We start from the raw sequence: 20,612 nt of genomic DNA, 5'->3' as shown, positions 1-20,612 counted from the left end.
AGATCTACTTGATTTGAAACATTTTTGAAGTCTAAAATTTTATTATTAATGATAAGATTCTCAGGACGTCCTCAGAAGTTTTTACAGCAAAATTAATGGTGGTACACCTTACTTTGATTGTTTAAGGTTGCAACCTCACGTAAACCACACGCTCTATGTCGTGATAGCCTGTTCTAGCAACAATGGCTTCTACTGTTTAGTAACAGGCTCTCGAATATTATTTGTGTACTCTACTGTATTAGATTGTAACAAACAAGTTATTGCGACAAAGCGACAAATTTAGAACAATTTATCAGTACAATTTGAGTTCTGAGTACATTCTCAGAAAAATTTGCAAAGCTACCTTTTGTATCACTTTGTAAATTTTTTCATCAAAGATTCCTACTGATTCTCTTGAAATCTGTCAAAGAAAAGGCTACCAGTTCATGTTCTATTTTGATCATCCATGAGGCCAGCAGCTTCATCCCACCTGCAAGGGAAACTGTGTGAATAACCAATAATGTGAAATACAAGACAGAGCAATTTCTATCTGCTTGACTGAAAAGATGAATTCTCAGCATACTGCTTTTTGATTTCTAAAACTTGGGATAAGCAACTGTTTATTTGATCTCCAGTGCCATGTAGTTTAAAATTTATCACCCTGTTTCCCCAAGCATCCAAAGTCGAAAACTCAATATAGCAATAGTGCTTCTTGGTGGACACTGAAGAACCTGGAATTTGTGAGCACCGGACCAAAACTGGTCGGTCAATCCCTGGACTGTATATGATTCAAAATTTTTGTTTGCAGAGTTCTCATTAACCATCCCAGAATATCTAAAATTCGACCAAAGCTCATCTATAAAATCTCTGGCTCTTCAAGCCACGACCCAAAATGGCCATGGCATCCTGCAACTTTCTAATTTTCAAAAACCCCCTAACCATGGCAATCTCTCTCTCCGAGAAGTCCCCCGTATCCATTACTCTATCTACAAGCTCCATCAAAGTCTCCTCCATTGAAAGAGCAGCAAGCCCTTCAGCAAGCATCGAAAAGGACAAAGCCTCAGGCAAAATCCCCTTATCCAGCATCTCTCTCAAGAAATCAACAGCTTCTACAACAGGTCCTCCCCCGCGACAAAGGCCTCGAAACACTATTGCAAAAGTTAGAGAATCAGGAGGATTACCCTCACGCATCATCTCTCTAAACAATCTCATGGCTTCTCCGGTCTTTTGCTGCCTAAACAGATTTTGAATCACTGGGTTATAGCACTGAGGGCTTGGAACCATTCCTTTCGAAGGAATAGTTCTGAGCATTCTTTTAGCAAGATCGACCCTTCCAGCCTTGCAAAGACCACTGATTAGAGTCCCATAAGTTACAATGTCAGGTTCACATCCATTAGAGGTCATTGTGGTCATAACATCAGCTGCCTTCTTTATGTTACCAGCTCTGCAAAAGAAAGTGAGCAAGGAATTGTAGGTTATCTTATCAGGTTTGAGCCCTTCTACTATCATCTGGTCCACTAGCTCAGCTGCTTCTTCGAGCCTTCCAATTTTGCAGAGGCCATCAATCAGAGAATTGTAGGTTACCAAGTTTCGAGAAATCCCTCTCTCTTCCATTTGTTCAAAGATTTCTTCAGCATCCTCCACTCTCTTGTTCTTGGAGAGGCCAGCTATGAGAGTATTATATGTTACGACACTTCGAGGGCAGTTATCAGCTTCCATGTCTCTCACTAAACTGAGAGCTTTATCTAGCTTTCCTCGAGAACAGAGGCTATCTATCAACATATTATACGTGAATTCATCGGGTGCTATCTTAAGCCTCTGCATTTCTTCAAATAGTTTCATGGCTTCTGCAAGCTTGTTTGATTTGCAGAGCCCATGAATCAGAGAGTTGAAGGTGCAAGCATCTGGTAAGAGGCCCTTTTCTGATAACCCACTTGCGATTTCCATGGCTTCTTCGAGCCTTTTCTCTTTACATAGTGAACCTATGAGAGTGTTAAATGTGACAATGTTGGGTTCACATCCTCTGAGCTCCATCTCTCTAAGAATAGCCATGGCTTCTTGGGTTCCACTAAATTTGCATAGTCCTGAAATCAGTGAATTATAGGTGAATGTATCGGGGTCGAAGCCTTCTTGAAGCATTGAATCTAAGACCTCCAGAGCATGAGTCACATGACCAGCTCTACAAAGGCCATTTATCAATGTGTTGAAGGTGAACTTATCAGGTCGAAAACCAGAGCCCCACATCTCTTCTGTGAGTTTCAGAGCTTCTTCTACCCTACCCTCTTTACAAAAGCCATGAAGCAATAGATTTACTGTCACAGGGCCAATGGTGCAATCAAATTCCTCCATTTTTGTGAGGATTCTCATAGCCCCATCCATGTCTCCCTCCTCTATGAACCCCTGCATAATGGTTGTGAAGGTTATTTCATTTGGGGTAAGACCCAAGCTCTGCATCTCTGCCATTAAGGCAACAGCAGGCTTCACCTGATGGGCCTTACAGAGAGCCTTAATAAGAATATTGAAGGTGGAAACATCAGGTCTAACCCCTCTGTTGCCCATCTCAGAATACATAGTTTCCACCCTTGTCAGCTTATTCTCTTCAACAAGAAGATTTAACAAGAAATTGAACATGTATGTATCTTGTTCAAGCCCAAAATCCCCCATTTCTTCAAACAAATCAATTGCTTCCTCCACCTGATTAAATCTGCAGTAGTTTTCTAGTAAAATATGCATTGTACCTGGGCTAATTTTGCAGGATGGGAGCCCTTTCATCTCATTCAAAAGGGTTTGGACATGGCAGAAAGCTCCTTCAGTCGCAAGGCTTTTGAGAACAGCTTCATAAATAGACGGTTCAGTGATGAAGCTTGGATGCTTCGAAGCAAAATTGAAGATTTGAAGAGTGGCTTCTGCATCTTTCTGCCGATTCAGAATGCTGAGAAGGTCCTCAGTTGTGAAATCAGGAGGGATTTGGTGGATTGAAGAGGGGGAGAGAGAATTGGGTTTTGAAGAGATGGAGAGGCCCTGGCTTTGGCTCGATGCAAGACACTGTGAAAAGTTGGGTCTTTCTGTTAGAGAGAGAAACTTTTGGGGGGGAGTGGATTGCAAAGGGTGAGCTCCAGGGGAAGAGAGAGAAGTGGGTTTTGCAAAGACGGAGGAGAGCTCTTGGTTTTCGATGGAGGAGAGGGAATGACTGCAACTGGGTTTGTTATTTAGAGAGAGAAAGTTTTGGGAGGTGTGAAATTGCAGAGAGTGAAAGAGAGGAAGAGACATGGCGACGAAGAGGAAGATTGAGGTTTGGAGAGAAGCTCTGATGAAAGTAAAAGTTCAAGCCTCAAACGCAGAGAGAGAGAGAGAGAGAGAGAGAGAGAGAGGATTAGGCCATGGCGTGGTGATGAGGATAAACCCTGGACTGTGAGGTAGAGAGAGAGAGAGAGAAGAGGCGCAGGCAAAACAAGAACAGGAGGCGTTACAAATGACATATCTGGTTTGGAAAAGGCCCCTTATAGCATCTTCTAAGGTTATCGCCGTCTGATTAACATTTTGACGGTGATGGAGGAGAGTGGTGTTAACAGGCAATTGAATTTAATGGACTTAAAGGTCGCCGTTTTCTCTCCATCTACTTCCCCATTACTTTAGTGGACGGTGATAAAGCCATGATTGTTATGAACCATGTTATCATATTTTATTAAGGCCCGAGACATATATTTAGGCTTTTGCATTATTATTATTATTATATTTTATCAACAATATTTTTAGTCAACCTATAGTAATGTCGGTTAAGAGAAGTGATTTGGTTCAAGTAGAAAGCTTTAAAAAAAGACAAGACAAGGCTCCAAAAGATATGATATGGGTGGAAGTGGTGAGAAAAAATTTAATTATGTATAATATGAGGTTAATGGCATAATAAGATGGAAAAAGTTTACATAGAGCCGAGGTTCTAAATAATTAAATTAGAGCCTACCTCAAAATTTTCATTATAAAAGGATGTTTTGATGTCCAAATATCCTCAAATTGAGCATCTCGACATCAAGATGCATGGACATGAGAAAACAATAGATTTCAAGTTTTAAAATAGTACTTTTTGTAACCTATTTTTGGGTCATCAATCTTCAAGATTTTGAAGTTTTCACAGATTTACTTGATCTACACTATTTTTTCAGTTTTAAATTTTATAATTAAAGATGAAAATATATCTTAAGGCTTGCACAAAGATTTCCAATTTTGAAACCACATTTCTTGATACTATTTGAAGGTGTGCTTTAATTTGATTGTTTAGAGCCTCGGCTCTATGCAAGCCGCATCCTAATAAGATTCATATAGCGGACTTAAATAGTTAAGATAAAGCTCGAATGATGATAATGAATGATTTTGAATGCTTGAAGCCTTAGATTATTGGTATTAAATAGGGAGATAATCTAGAACATTCCTCAAATGATAAATCATTTTCTAATTGATTGAAGACATATAATGGTGTGATCATACGACCTAACCTGGATTTGGACCCAAACAATAAACGCGACAGGTTGGGTTTGGAGTGGACCTGGACCTGTTTTGGTCGGATCTGATATCACCACCCTACCCCCTAACCCCTGCCATCCCAAACTAGAAGGCGACAGAGTGTGGGATCGTGACCGAAGATCGCGTACGTCACTTAGGTGGGAGTGGCATCAACACGTGTTGAGAGTGTAGAATCAAAGCAAACTATAAGAAATCAATAAAACTCATCCACCAAACACTAAAAACTAAAATAAATTAAAACCATTAAATTATCCATAAACAGTCTCCAAGGTCTTCAACAATATCCAGAATATTACAATGCATCCAAGGCACCAAAGCCTATTAACAAAATTACAAAGCTTTACAAACAACACAGTACAGCCGACGGCCAGCTGACAACTACAAAAACAAGGAGATCTTCTAGTCTCGCGTGGGCCTTCAGTCCACCAAACACAATCACCACCCGTCCGTCTTCGACCAGCAGCAGTCAATCTATATGGGTGGAAGCATATGAATGAGCTGAAAAGCCCAGTAAGTAGATCATAGTATCATGTTTCCCTGCTTATGAATATTATCGCACAACACAGATCAAGGTTTTAAGCTATGCTCATAAAACAGAAGTCATGCATAACAATTATGTCACAATTATAGGATGATGCTTTTCATAGTAGAGCAGACACAATATAAAATATAAGATATCATATACAGTAGCAATTTATCAGATTTCAACATATCCGTACTAACAAGAGAGCATAACAAAATCAACAGACACAACCCACTTTCTAGCCCTATTCATCAGGCCACTCCCATATCTCGCAAATCGATCATATAACTCAGGTAAATTATATATCTCAGGTCAATCTCATAACTTCGGTCAACCATACATCTCAAGTCAATTACATAACTCAGGCGATTACCCATCTCTGGTGATGCGACTTGCACAAGGCATGGCCGGGAAGTCACATATCACCTCGTGCGCACGTCATTGGTGTCAGTCATGGCCATGCGATACGCTCAAAGCATGTTAAGTAATCACATAACAGTCACAATATCACCGTATCAGACTGCCAATGGGTGGCCCATTGTGTAATGGTCAATATTACATCTGCTCACACATTCACAGTATGTCAACAGTTACATATCACCCCATGTGCACTCAGAAGTCATATATTTCAGCACAGTATACTCCACTACCAATGGAGGACCCATTGCATAGTGGTCATAGCACATATCACAGTATTTATAAAGCAGAATTAGACAGTATCAGTGTCACATAATGGTCATGTTAATATCACAGAATAGCAGTATCAGATTCACACAATAACGGTGTCCATATCACAGAATGTGTGTTACAGCTGTAATTTCAAGCCGTGACATTTAGTTGTAAATAGGGTCATAACTTTTGATTCGTTTGGAATTTGAAGTCGGTTTCGAAATCAATTTTTCACTAGACACAACTATCTTTCAAATCGAGGTGGTTTGCAAATAATTAGACCTAGTTTGAACTATCAAAAGTTCAAAAGAATGGAGATATTTCATCTGAAATCTGTTGTGCAGTGAAGGCAATGACATATCTATAAAATTTACTCCATAACTCACAATCAAGAAAAAATTTCAAAAAATGCTCAACATGTGAATGTAAGATTTCTCATGAATCATTCAAATGACAGTAGTTTGGAACAAAATGGACCCTTTTTTGTTAGTTAAAATACATAGCGATAGAGGCATAAATTTTGAGTTTTATAAAGCTGTCCACAGTGTCATATTGTTACAATTAATTATACATTTCTCAAATTATGGAGAATTTTGAAAAGTGCTAAACAAGTAGTCTTATGCTTACTAAAAAATATTTCAAATGGCAGTGGTTTGGAAGAAAATAGACCTTATTTGGCTGGTCAAAACCCTTGACATCAGAGACATCCACTCTGTATTTTTACCAAAACTGTCCACAACGATGTACTGGCATGTTTTGAAGTGTAACTTTACATAAATAAAGAATTAGAGCAATATGTGAACATGAACATTCAAATAAACTCAAAAGTGTTTCAAATGGAGGTGATGTTGTGTCATTTGGACTTCAATTGCTTAGTCAAACTTTTAGTACAATAGAAATAACATTCTTGAAAATTATCACAGTTTGCTAACAATAACATATATACACAAAACAAAACATATCTTCCAAACTATCAATGATCTCAACTAGTCATAAACACCAAACTCAAAGTAGACACACAACCCTTTCAAATGGTGGTAATTTGAGGCCAATTGGATATCATTTGCTTAATCAAAATCTCGTCACAGTAGCATGTAAATTCCCTGGAAAATCACATTACAAACATGACACTTTCCAAACACTATTCCATAACTTCAAATCCATACAAGATAACAACATGAAATCTTTTCTATCTTAAACTAGACTCACACAAGCATCATTCCACATAATTTCAGGATCCACAAGAATGATAACAGTGCCCAACTTATCATACAAAAAATACGTAATTTTTGGAAAAACAGAACACAAACATACATGCTTAACTTCAAGCCTAATCCATGCTTTATTCATGCTTAAATCACACATTATTCATGCTTAATTCATGAAAATTTATACTTAAATCTCATATTTTCATACATAAGAATCATACTTCATACTAGGGACACATAATAACATATTCTACTTACCTTGTGCTTCAATGGTGATCCCAAGTCCTTCACACAGCTCACTCTTAAAGTCTCTCAACAATGGGCACAAAGGGCTGGAATTTCTAAATGTTCAAAGGGCAAAAAACGTGGGGAAGAGAAAGAGAGCTGGAGGATGACAGCTGAGGTGGTTGAATGGGTAGTGAGAGAAGGGGAGAAGAGGTGGCAATAAGACACCTCTAAGTGGCAAGCAAAAGGGGTGAGGTGGCAACAAGCCACCTCCAAGTGGTAAGTAAGAGGGTGACATTTGGAGTTAGAAAGAAAAAGGAGAAAAGAAAAGGAAGTACCTCATGGACTACCCTACTCCAACAGTCCCGACAGTCTAGTCACAACACTCACGGCGGTACTCTTATGCGCATGGCGTTCCCTCTCGTTCACGTACGACACTTCTTCCTGTTCGTACACGACGTTATCCCTTACACTCGCGGCAATGCCCCTAACGCTCATGGCAATGCCTCCATTCACGCGCATGGTGATGCCTCCATTCATGCATGACGCTACCTCTTTTTCATTCACGGCGATATCCTTACGCACGCGACGTTAGCGTTTTCCCTTAGCACCGGGCACGCGCTTCCTTCTCTCTACTGTCGTGAGTGTCCTAGTCTCTATTGCCGTGAGTATCTAAGTCCAAAAAATTGGGGTCCTTACATCTGAGTAGGGGTCAACCCATCTTAAGCTATTCCTATCTATTCTATATATCTGTCAACCTATATGTATGTGCCTTTGTGTGTTTCATTATAGGGAAAAGTTTATATAAGGTTGCAACCTTAAAATATAGAATCACAGATGCACTTCAAAAATCTATCGAAAATGTTGTTTTAATGTTGAAAAAGCCTTCTAATCAATCATCTCAACATCGAGATCTATGAATATGAAAAAAAAAAAATTTGAATCTCGAAAATAGTGCATCTTACAACACATTATCTAGACCGTCCATTTTCAATATTTTCATATATTTATAGATCTACTTGATTTTAACCATTTTTGGAATTTTAAATTTTCTAATTAGGTATGAAAATATATTTTAAGATAATATTAAGAATTTTTTACAATAAATTACATGTTGATAAATTTTTAAGGTGCTAAGGGAAATGGCTATGTAATATAGAAACCGCACCCTTCATTATAATATATTGAAACTACTCTTTTAAAAAACTATGTTTGTGGCATTTGTATGAAATTAAAATTTCTACAAATACTCTCTATATCCTAATAATTATTTTTAAGATAAAAAAATTTGAATTTGCACCCCATCAAAGGTCAAAATGAGTCTCTCTTAGACAATGAATCAAAATCCTCCATTTGGTGGATTTTAAGATCTAACCTTTTAATAGTTCAAAACTCAAAATTTTATTCTTTACAGTTGTTCATCTTGCTGATAAGGCTGGGATAAAAATCTTCCCTCTAAGGCTTAGATCTAATCGCCTAATCATATGGATGACCTATAATTTATTGGGTTAGAGAAATTCTTTTCAAGGTCGTCATTCCATTTTTTTTTTCCGAGATCGTTCTTCATAATGAAGAAAGGGTAATATTTAAAATTTGGCGCAAGCATTACGTTTTTTTCAATATTATTATAAAATTTTTATATATATGACTGAGTGTGGAAGATGTGACATGCTTCACCTAATCAGCATAAGCCTTGTTTTCCTTGGTTCAATTGTGTCAAAGTTGTTAGGGGTTGGTAATGTTGGGTATGGGTTGGGTGTGGCTAGACCCGAACCCATACCTGAATGTATTTGGGTCGAGGTTTTGGATCTAGATCCGACCAGTCAGGTCTTGGGTCTAGTCAGGTCCATTGCCACCTTCATTATGAGCTTCTTATTTTTATTTTTATTTTTATTTTTCCCTTTCTTTACCATCATATACCCAAATTATTGGCGAGGTTACAACTCGCCATTAGATTTCAAACCGTCTTATTTGTCGTTTAATAGCTAAAGATGTTTATGAATTCTTATTGTATATGATCCTTAATACACCAAAACGAATAGGGCTTGAAGTATTTTATCTTCAACAGTTCACGAATACGGGTCAGGCCCAACCGAACCCGGATCAGGACCCGAATAGTCTTCGGGTCCAGGTTTTAGACCCAAACCCGGCTTGTGTGGCTCCAAATGTTGGACTTATATCCAGACCCTTTCGGGTATACCCGGCGGGTCCTGGTCTATTGCCACCCATAAAAATCATCTTCTCCTCCCCATTTGATTTACCAAAAAAAAAAAAAAAAGAGGATTATATACCATCAGACCATTTACCTATTATACAAAGAGGTTGGAAGTACTTCTAAACATCTTATATAACATTTAATAGTTTGGGTGTATCACAAAGTTTGGGAAATATTTTGTTTGAACTTTGAGTTTGGTCGATGAAATAAATGACGCCACCCAATTTCACATCTAACAGTCAAATTAATTGTGATAAACTTTGTACAAAAGATAAATAACCTTATTGTATATTTTTTCGATATATTAAAATTTTTTTTTTTTTTTTTAAAAAAAAAAAACAAAAACGTCCATCTTCTCGAATATAAGCATGTTTTCCTTGAGCGTGAGCAAGGGACATAGGTTGCCTTTCTCTCTCCTATATGAGGTAAAAACTTTCAGAAAATACCAAAACTTTAAAAATATTATTTTCAAATAATATATGGTATTCATATTTCGATCTGCGTATCTTCCAAGAATAAGCATCATAGTAGGAAATCTAACTCGAATGAGTGGAACACGAAATATCAACTGACAAATACCCGTTCGTTCTACTCCCTATGAACGGATCAGATAGAGCCATGTCATAGATACGGATCTCGAGTGCATAAATGATACAATTGAAAATTTTATTTTTATTGAGATTAATCCATGGGTTGAATCTCCAAAATTGGGTTTCCTTATCCGAGGGAGTAAATGCGCTTTCTACTCCCATGGAGTAGAACATCTTTTGTCATCTATAATTTCTCCTTAAAAAATTCGGATTATAGTCCTTAATCCTTTACCAATGATAGCCCGTATAAACCGGGTCAAAAATCATAAGAAAATTGTTTCATGCAGGCTGGATCACATTTCTACAATACTGGGTCTAAAGGTATAAAGCATCTAGGTGTTCCATCTAAAAATAATTGTTATTTAATATAATTAATTTTTTATTTATTAATTTTTTTTAAAAAAAATTCATGATCTTCATGATTATATATTTTCTAAAAATTATGATCAATTATATTTTAAAAAATATATTTACTATCATGCCCGCATTTCTACATATTTTTACATTATACGTCCGCATTTCTACATATTTCTACATTATACGGGTTGGCCGCATCGAAACCGGATCCAAAACCAAATAACAGATGCTTCCATAGTCCAAACCGAAGAAATCCCAGTACTTTAAAGTTTCAACAAAACCATCCACACCATCCAACCTCCGATATATGCTCTCCAAATCGACGGTTCAAAACATTCCATGTCAGCCATCCTCGCACTTCCCTTCTGCCCAATAATAACCCGTCTATTGAAACTATATATTGAAAGCGCATTCGTTTCCTCTTATTATCGTTTCTTCGCTCTCTGCAATTTCGCCTCGCCCATTCTTTTCCTTTCTACTTTCTCTCTCTTTATAGTGTCCATTATCTCTCTTTAAGCTCTGCGAAATTCATCAATGGCGCCCAAAGCCGAGAAGAAGCCCGCTGAGAAGAAAGTTGCAGAGAAAGCCCCCGCTGAGAAGAAGCCCAAGGCTGAGAAACGCCTTCCTTCAAAAGAGGGAGGAGCTTCAGATAAGAAGAAGAAGAGGTCGAAGAAGAGCATCGAGACGTACAAGATCTACATCTTCAAGGTCTTGAAGCAGGTTCACCCTGATATTGGTATCTCCTCTAAGGCCATGGGCATCATGAACAGCTTCATCAATGACATTTTTGAGAAGCTTGCTCAGGAGGCCTCCAGGCTTGCTCGCTACAACCAGAAGCCCACCATCACTTCCAGGGAGATTCAGACTTCTGTTCGTTTGGTTCTTCCTGGTGAGCTTGCTAAGCATGCTGTTTCAGAAGGGACCAAGGCTGTTACCAAATTCACCAGCTCTTAGGAATGTAAGTAAACTCTGTAACCTAAAAAATGAACCTCAAAGGTTTTTCTTAAAAAATAGAACTCTTTTGTGTATTTTGAAAAAAAAATGAAGCAAGGAAATTTTAGAGACAAATATCTGAATTCTCACCAAATGGGTCCTCCAGGCATAAGAGAAAGTAAAGTAGCAAGGTAGAAAATAAATGAAAAGAAAGCGGCCTTTCTTTCAGCTGTAAATTTCCTGATTCCCCCTCATCACGGTTCGCTTTTTGATCATCAACAACAATAGGGCCTTGAAAACTTTACATCCTTGTCGAATCCAATACTTCAATTCGACAACGACCCCAACTAATATAAACTCTCCCATCCTAATTGACTCCCACCACCAATTTTCCTAATTCTACTAATTTTCGATTTGCAAAGAATTTCCAGAACTAAGTCACGAGTCATCTCTACGATAAGGACTCTGACTAATTCTACTAATTTTCGATTTGCAAAGAATTCCCATAACGCCTTTTCATTGCTAAGTCACGATTCGCTAGGATAAGGACTCTTGACTAATTCTACTAATTTTCGATTTGCAAAGAATTTCCACAACGCCTTGTCATTGTTAAGTCACGATTCAGGAACCGCCAATCGGGCGGTTTTAATGTGTAAACCGCCTTGACATCAGAACTGCACGGGCGGTTTTAAACAGTAAACCGTCCTGACATTAGAGCTGCAAGGGCGGTTTTAAACAGTAAACTGCCCTGACATCATCAACCGGCGGTTTTGATGTCACCACTTCGACACTTCGACACGGACATGTCGCCCTAACATCATCAACCGGCGGTTTTGACATCACCACCCTGACATGAACATGCCCTGGCATCATAACCGAAACCTCTTAAACAGTTAACCACCTTGACATCATCAACCGGCGATTCTGGTCACCACTTCGACATCGACACATGGACTAGTCGTCCGGACATCATCAACCGGCAGTTCTGACGTCACACTTCGACACGGACACGTCACCCTAACATCATCAACCAGCGGTTCTGACATTACCACTTCGACACGAACACACAGACACGAATCGATGGTTCTGATGTCACCACTCCGACAAGAACACACGGACACGTGCGACAAGCAAACATGTGCCACATACCACGTGTGAAGTTGCCCCAATGTTTCTGCAAGTATACTTTACTTCATATTATATAAGTATTTCTATAGCAATGTTGAATACCCATCTTTCGATGTGGGATAATTCTCAAACATCATAAAATGAAAAAGGAATGTAAATATATTTTATTAATCATGAATTAATAATCACATATGGTGGGAAGGTGGGATGGTTATGATCTTTGATTTTGGCTTTGATGTCCCAAGGTCGAATCCTTTTCGGCGTTGTATATAGTGAGTGGTATAAATATTTTTTTAAATAATATAAAAGCCATAAAAAAATGAAAAAAAAAAGTTAATTTTTTGTATAGTAGTTAATTTTTGTTATATATAGTGGTATAATTATTTTTGTAAATAATATGAAAGGCATAAAAAAATAAAAAATAAAAAGTTTATTCTATTTGAAATCTCCCTTTTTCATCTAATAATCTCTGTCACTAAATTTATTATAGAAACTTAAAATATTAAATTTTTGAAAAATCGAAGTGTTATTTTCAAAATTTGTACTCATTTTATTAATTTTTACATTGATAACTAAATATGTTATTTTATTTATTAATTTTTACATTATAAATCATGTAATGTATTATTTTTCTTACAGTTGTCAATAATACATTTTAAATTAGATAATATTATAAAATATTTTAAATTTTTTGTTATTTGCCTAATAAAATAATTATAAAATATAAACTAATAATTATAATTTCAGTATATAATATTATAATTAGTTAAGTTTTAATAATTTTGGATTATAGTTAGTTTGGTTGTAATAATTTGGGGTTTTTTAGCAGATTAGGGTTTTTCGTTAAAACGAGATTGTAATGCCCATTCTTTCATTGATTTAGTCTACTTTTTATTATAGTTCATGTATAATTATATATTTTATCTATGATAATTTTAAGATTTTTCTTTTATGTGATGTAAATTTAATACTTAAGTTTATACAAGGAAAGAGCATCTCAATATTCACAAATTGGTGAAAAAAATGAAAGTTATTAATGTAGTACCTTCATTTCTTATTGGATTCTTAAAAAACAACATTTATAATGAATTTTAATACTTTTTTCGGATTTTTTTGAAGCATTAATCCAACCGATTCAGCCGATTTTTTATCATGATCGTCGATTCTCCGATCCGGATCGGCGATTTGCCGATCCGGATTGCCGGTTCGTCTATCCGAATCCATTTTTAAGGTATCGGATCCGGATCACCGATCTGTTTTTTAAACCATAGATTGACACCATTAATATGGATGGATCGTGCCATGACGAAAGATGTAGAGAGGATTATTAAAAACTCAGCAATCACAACAGATGTGAAAGCCACGAGAAAGACCCACCTATGCATAAAGGGGCCGATCCTCACCACATTCGCCACTATTTTTGCACCTCATAACGAACGAAAATGCAGGCTCACTGAGAAGAAATAACACCAACTCCACAACATATCAATTATTGTACTTCTTATCAACTCCAAATTCAATATAGTCTCTTCCAACATTCTCCTATTCTTCTCCAACCATACCTCTCATAAAATAGCTACCCTCACAATCTCCGAAATTATCCTTCCAACTTTCCGTAATCCATCAAAATTAAGCTGGAGCAAGATGTCCTTATGCAATCTAAGAAGCACGATGCATAATACCCGACTTTTGAAAAATTCAACTCCAAATATTGTATGTACAATACATATACCCAACTTTTGAAAAATTCAACTCTAAATACTGCATGTAAGGGGGCATGAAGGAACATAATCGATCTTCACTCATCTATAAGCATTCTCCACTTAGCTAGGTGTTTAATAAGGACTGGTTTCTCGACTACGAACTGAAGTGGATCTGATCCTAATGAAATGAGCTAGAATGTAATATCTCAATGTCTATATGACTCACACAAGCGTCAAATAATGCTTTTATATGGCCATCTACCGATTTTTGTAATCAACCGTGGTATAATATGTGGTTTGCTCTTGTCTTTGATCATCATATTCATCAGCATTGCTGGAACGGTTCTCTCCTTAAACAAACATGTATAAGAAGGTGAGCCTATCCGGGAAAGGAGGGTTAAAAACTTGTGAGTTTACCAAGTAGGCACAAGTAGTTATTGATTTGATCAAAGGCTTCTTCACATTTAACGTGCCACATGAATGATGTGTTCTTAAGTATGTAATTGGGCGGAGCAAACTTGCCAGTCAACTGAAATGCCTTACGACTTGTATTCTTCTTTGCAGGCCTCTAATCTCTGTAATATTTCTTGGTGATAAAATATAAGTAATCGCCCGAATTCTTGAAGGATGGAATTTTTTTTAAGTGAAAGTCGATCCTCACACTTACCTTATTGAAACTCATATACTTGATGCGCAATTCTTTGGTCCTTTTTGTGCAAAATAACCAATATTAGCTAGTCATTCTAGATGATCAATTGACATGATGGATATAATAAGCTTATTGACTTCTTTTTTAGGGGTGACAATCAAGTTGGGTCAACCTGCAAGGACCCGAAGCAGGTCCAAATCCATGTTTTGCACCTGGCCGGTTGAGGCCAAGCCCGGCTTGGATCTTAGTGGGTTGGGTATGGGTCAACTTGATTTGATCTGAAACATATATATATATGTAAAATTACTTGTTATTTTTTAATTTCTAAACTCGAGTCAAGGGTCAAATGACTTCGACTGGACACCCGGGCCCAAGTAAGGTCCAAAACCAAGTCACTTGGACGCGACTTGGTCCTGTCTAGGTCTGTGTGGAACCTACTCGAATCAAGTCTAAAGCCCATGTAGAACCTAGTTGAGTCATAGTCAACTCAATCCCGATCCGACAAGTTGCCACCCCAATTCTTTATTGATCATCAACATTAAGTATGCACAGTAATGGAAATATATACCAAGCAACCATTTACTGTTGGTCTAAGGAAGTCAATCATTTTTGTCCATCAGATTTTAAATTGACGACTAAGAGTGCATATTGATTAGGCCCAAAATTTTAAAAAATCTTCTTAAATTTTGTGACTCACCCCAAACTAATAAATTTGATATGTAATGGCTAGCACTAATTGTGACCTCTTTATAATGAAAATAAATGGTCTCATAGTACGAGTAATGCTTTCTATAGTCGCGGTCCTCTTTCACTAGTTAGAATTGGATGATCGTCTCCTAGACTAGGGTCTAGCCCTAATATTTCGCTCTAAGACAACATCCTAATATTATTTAAGGAATGCGATCATTTTATCCCGTTCTTCAGGAAACAAAGTCTCAAATTTCTTTTACCATAAGAACAAACAAATACATCCCGATATTATTCAGATCATTTTATCCCCCCGTTCTTCACACCCAATTTTGAAGATCACTAGAATCTCTTTGTCCACTTGTTGAAATCTAACGTCTCTTTGTCAGTGGCCGATGATTGCCTGTCGAATCTCTGTTAGGACTCGTCATCCTATAGACCCTCATCTAGACTATTGGGTGTTCTATTTATGATATTTCGTACTCTTATTTTCTTGATGGTTTCTTAGTTTTAAAAGATTTTCTCTCACCAATACTTAAAAATTCTTTAAATTTTCCTTAGGTTTCTTATGGTTTTTAGATTTAAAGCCTACCCTAATGGAGATCCATGGAGGAGGGTTGAGTTGAGCATACAGGCTGCTTTATCATTTTTTTGGCAGTTTGTAACCAGCCAGTAATGAACCAAAAATCTGCCTAAGGGTAACCTAGTTTTAACTTCTAGGCCAACACTGGGCACTGGGATGGATGAAAGCAGATATCAAAATACTCCTAAATGGGATTGGTTAAGATAAGAAGTACAGGAATCCCAATCGGGTGTCGTTCCAACATCACCGGTCGAAAGTTTACAAACGAAATGAAGGGATGGACAAAACCTCAGCTCTAAGATAAGTGAGTGAATGATAAAGATTAAAGATAACCTAAAATAAAGAGCGTAGACTCATGTTTTAAGCTAAAACCATACTTGCACACTAACTTTTCCTTCCCACCTTAACCTCGTGAGTAGAAATCAATACACCAAACTTGCTAGTAGTTGCATCCAATTTCTCCTTTTCAAAGCACCAAGATCAAGCATAAATGACCATTTGTATCATATGTAACAGACACATGAGCACAGATTATTGTAGGCCAATCATAAACTTTTCCGCAAAAAAGCGACCTTCCTTAATTGCCAGCTTAAATGTTGAAGATATACTTTCAAAACTTAAAAGAAACTTATATGTTTGAACACCTAGCGCCAACATGGTGCCATAAAATTTCATAGGCATGTTCATAATTCACCGACCATATTGAAAACAGCAGTACAATGGAATAGGAAAATGCTAAGCATTTGAGAGAGCCAGAGGGTGATCAGAGGAATCGAGTAAAGCAATAGCACCTGAAGGAGGTAAGATAATCATGATCCAAGTATAGCAAGCATATGTTGTTGCTGCTCACCAAATATGCTCTCTTTTCTTTTCCTTTTATATTGGTAATTTTCCATGTCACCAATCATGCACCATCACCTAAAGATTGAATTGCTGACCACAGACTCGCACTTATCACGCAGGCGGAGAGTCGCTCGGACAAACTTTAGGGGGAAAAGGCAGCTGAAAATCCAAAGTCAACTAAGGGGGTCTAATTATATCGATAGAGGGAAATCGAAGCAGTAGAACTGCATAGAACGTACATTGGCTGGAGAGGGTTCTTACTCCAATGCTGACATGAAAAACAAGGAAACAAAATAACATTGAAGGACCATCATTCAATAGTGAGGCGGTGGAAGTAGTAAGACAATAGTTAAGCGTCCCAATGAAGGGAATAGAAATATTTTCAATAGAAATGAAAGTTCAAGGAGAAGAGCCGGCTACATTCATAGCATTTGTATCCAGGGCACATGGGTGGGTTGCTACCCCGTGGGGACATTTAGTCAAGGCAGAAAACTAGGAGAACCTGAGTAGCTTTTTTCTAAAAAATAAAAAATAGAAAAATAACATAAAATAACCGGAATATAATTCTCAATGTTACGATGGAGGTCCATTATCATGTCACACTAGAGATCCCTAGACAACTAATTGAGCCATGGGGTATTCAGGAATACATGGACAAGGTGGTCATATGCTTGCAACTTGTATAAAATGCTTCATTTTTGTATATAAATTCAAGGGTTTAGTTCTTGAGAGGCCAGCCTACTTAGAAGACAAAATTTGATTAGCAATCACATGAATGTAAAACCTAATCTCCAATTGAGACATGGTTCTTCATAGAACTTCACTGAACCAACCTAAAAATCTAAGACAAATCCTCAGGTGGTATGATGTTGTAATCCATGTTGGGATGGGATTTTAGAGAAGTCCCTTTTTTGGTAACCATCTTGTGAAAATGATTGTATACAATGAGACTATTTACCTTTGATACAAAGAGATCATAATTACTTACAACCATCTGATGTGAAATCTGATAAGTTGGGTGTGTCACAAAAATTTCTTTTGAACTTTGAGCTTAATCAATGAAATAAATGCAACCACCCAATTTCACATTAAATGGTCAAGATTAATAGTGACCGCCTTGTACCAAAGGTAAATGGTCTCATTATATACTTTCCCTATAAAGTACATCCATTAGTTGAAGCTAAAGATCCATTCCCTTGATTCGTACTGATGAAAATTTCACTCCACAAGAAATTGTACAGAAAGCTGCTCAATATTTTTTACACATACGAATTGAAGTATTTCGAACAAAGAATGGATACTTTTTTGGCATGGGATAGGAAACCCAAAAATCCTTTTAAATACAATTGATCTTTCTTCAGAACAACTGCTCATTCGATCAAAACAGCCTTAAGAGGATCTCTTGGGAAAGCAACAATAAGGTGCATAAGTTCTTTTTGATGAGATGAAGGGCATATAGCACAAGGCCATCGCAGTTTGGGCATTTAGAGTATCAGAGTGAATAATAAATGTTGCTGGGATAAGTGGAATTAGAGGGGAGGGTGTAAGCTTCACATCCGTCTAGAACAAGAACTCCTGGTCATTTGAGCATAAATAGTCATGAAAAACAACCAGACGAAAGCCCCATTAGTTCACCTTGGCGCTCCACTAAAACAACTGGTAAGTGCCCCATCATTCCAGCTCCTAACGTACGGATAGTATGTACCTCAACAGAGCGCAGCTAAAAAACCAATCAAACTTCACTAGTGTGTTCCCATCTCTGGTTGCCACCTAACTCACTCCTATTAAATATGACCGTGAAGATACACACAGCAAGGCAAGAGTTCAACTCCATTAATTGGCTTCAGTTCCTATGCCTACAAACATAATAATACAGCGTTCTTCACCCAACATTAATCATCCCAACAACACCATCACAGGCATGTTCTCAAAATTTCAGGAATACAAGCACCCAATGCTTCAACATCTATGTAAGAAGGTCCTACTTGGATCATTAAGCAATCAAGTGGGCACCTCCAATTACTCCCTTGCAGTGGCCCAGTACCAGAATTTCCAACCCTAAAACCCTAATCTTCTCCACATTCTTTCCTCACCACACTATCACTACCATCCCATTTTTTGACCCACATGGGGGCCCACAAACGTCCTTCCGCCTGGAGGGGGCACCATTTAACATCTTCCTCCAAGGTGGAGGCATGCAACATGTATGGTTCCAACTAATCTGCACTTTTCAGGCCAAGAACACCCTTGATATGTGTAATCAAAGAGACACTTGGAAGGCCAATCACAAGAACACAATTACACTGCTGCTTAGAATAATAAATTCACTCCTGTTGGGGCAAAAGGATAATAAAGAGACGCTGCTTCAAAATGCGATCAGGCAAATCACAATACCCAGGGGGTTGTGGAAATGAAAACACAATGAAAATTAAGAAATTGCTACTACAGCGGCTCTTACTTAGGGTTTGGCTTTGACTAGGCACATAATGATTAGGTCGGCTCCAATGGTTTAAATCTGAAAATACTTTTTGTACGTTCATTCAATAAAAACTCAATCAAATTGCTTCAAATGTAGAAATTCTCACTTCACAGCCATTCTTTATGAAGTATGTGAATCTGTAGTTCAATATATTGATAAAAGAATAATGCCTTTCCTCAAAATAATCGATAAAATAATTTCTGTTAGTATGATATGCAATAACAATTTGTTGAAACTAGAAGATTACCTCAAATGCAGTACATTCACCTCCATTATCACAGAGCAAGACGCTAAAATAAATGAAATAGCTAAGACATGGTACATTAAGTAAGATAAAAACTTTGGATTCTTTATATTGAAATGAATTGAATGTCAGTAATTTGGAGGTTCTTTTAGTTGCTTGAAATACTCATAAAAATCGCAAGGGCATATTCTTAATCTACTCAAGACCTCATTTATCTAGGCACTTCTAAGTAAGCTCTATTAAAGCCTTATCTAGCAGCGACGGGTTAGACTTTTTACCCTGTTTTTCTTGCGCTAATTGTTTCATGAAAGGAATTCATATAATGTCATAAAAAAGGGCTCAGCAAGAGCATGGGTTCCCATGGAGGATGGCTGATCTAATTGAAAAGATGATGTTTCCTAGTCAGCCGAGTTCCGTTCTATCACATCCTTAGATAATCTATGGACCCAACTAACATGCAGAAGGCAGAGTATGAGTTGATAACCAAATCATTGGTCACTCCTTTTCTCTTATCTGACACAAGTTGCTCCCCTGATGTACGCATATCTCTTGCCCATAAACTTAGCTATCTCACCAATAATTATGAGTTACACCAAGGGCATATATACACAGTAAGCTTCCAGATTTCAATATACTCCGCATCTAGCTTGACATGCTTGCCATCTCCCATTGCAAAAGAGATACCATACACCATATTTTTATCATTTTTCTAGGACAATTATATTATTAGTTAATCCTAAATAACTAAACAGAGAAAAAAAATTTACCCCACAAAAGATTATTAAAACAGACATCCAAAAACAAACAATTTCAAACAAGCTGCACAAATGATTACTTTCTTTCAAAGAAAACTCACCCAATACTTTTCACGATTCGAACAAGTTTTTCCCTAAATGTAAATAGTGTAACAAGGAGAAGTTGTAAGTGGATTGCAGTACTGATTCCATGTCATTCGTCTCTAGTGATCTATTTAAAAAGAGTCTTCTATCTCATGCTCTTCATTGCTGACCCTTTTGAAATGCACCTTCATTGAGGATTGTCTTCTCTAATATATCTAATTTCTCCAAGTCTCAAGTGCT

General features: G+C 37.3%; 2 protein-coding genes across 5 annotated transcripts; one reads left to right on the top strand and one right to left on the bottom strand.

Moving 5' to 3' along the window:
* Positions 1-257: 257 nt before the first annotated feature.
* MEE40 (Pentatricopeptide repeat (PPR) superfamily protein) lies at positions 258-3,447 on the bottom strand. The gene has a single exon (XM_006846015.4). It carries the CDS (start codon positions 3,247-3,249, stop codon positions 832-834), a length of 2,418 nt encoding a protein of 805 aa, XP_006846078.2. The 5' UTR covers positions 3,250-3,447; the 3' UTR covers positions 258-831.
* A 7,125-nt stretch (positions 3,448-10,572) lies between these two features.
* Positions 10,573-16,947, top strand: LOC18435984 (putative histone H2B.3). Of its 4 annotated transcripts, none has more exons than XM_088873566.1 (2): positions 10,573-11,242; positions 16,930-16,947. In XM_088873566.1, exon 1 carries the CDS (start codon positions 10,819-10,821, stop codon positions 11,236-11,238), a length of 420 nt encoding a protein of 139 aa, XP_088729692.1. In that variant the 5' UTR covers positions 10,573-10,818; the 3' UTR covers positions 11,239-11,242; positions 16,930-16,947. The 4 variants fall into 4 exon arrangements, with proteins under 4 accessions (XP_088729692.1, XP_020524032.2, XP_006846079.2 ...); XM_020668373.2 differs by lacking the exon at positions 16,930-16,947 and adding an exon at positions 14,613-14,676; XM_006846016.4 differs by lacking the exon at positions 16,930-16,947 and adding an exon at positions 12,111-12,533.
* Positions 16,948-20,612: the final 3,665 nt, after the last annotated feature.

This window comes from Amborella trichopoda, chromosome 8 (genome assembly GCF_054954075.1).
Source record: "Amborella trichopoda isolate Santa Cruz 75 chromosome 8, AtrichopodaSantaCruz75HAP2 v2.0, whole genome shotgun sequence".
In the NCBI taxonomy this organism is placed as follows: domain Eukaryota; kingdom Viridiplantae; phylum Streptophyta; class Magnoliopsida; order Amborellales; family Amborellaceae; genus Amborella; species Amborella trichopoda.
Note: the sequence above shows the minus strand (reverse complement) of the source record. Positions and strands in the feature narration are given on the sequence as shown.

Excerpts from the sequence above, each read along its gene's own strand:
- MEE40 (XM_006846015.4), bottom strand. The coding sequence starts at position 3,249 with ATGTCTCTTCCTCTCTTTCACTCTCTGCAATTTCACACCTCCCAAAAC.
- LOC18435984 (XM_088873566.1), top strand. The coding sequence starts at position 10,819 with ATGGCGCCCAAAGCCGAGAAGAAGCCCGCTGAGAAGAAAGTTGCAGAG.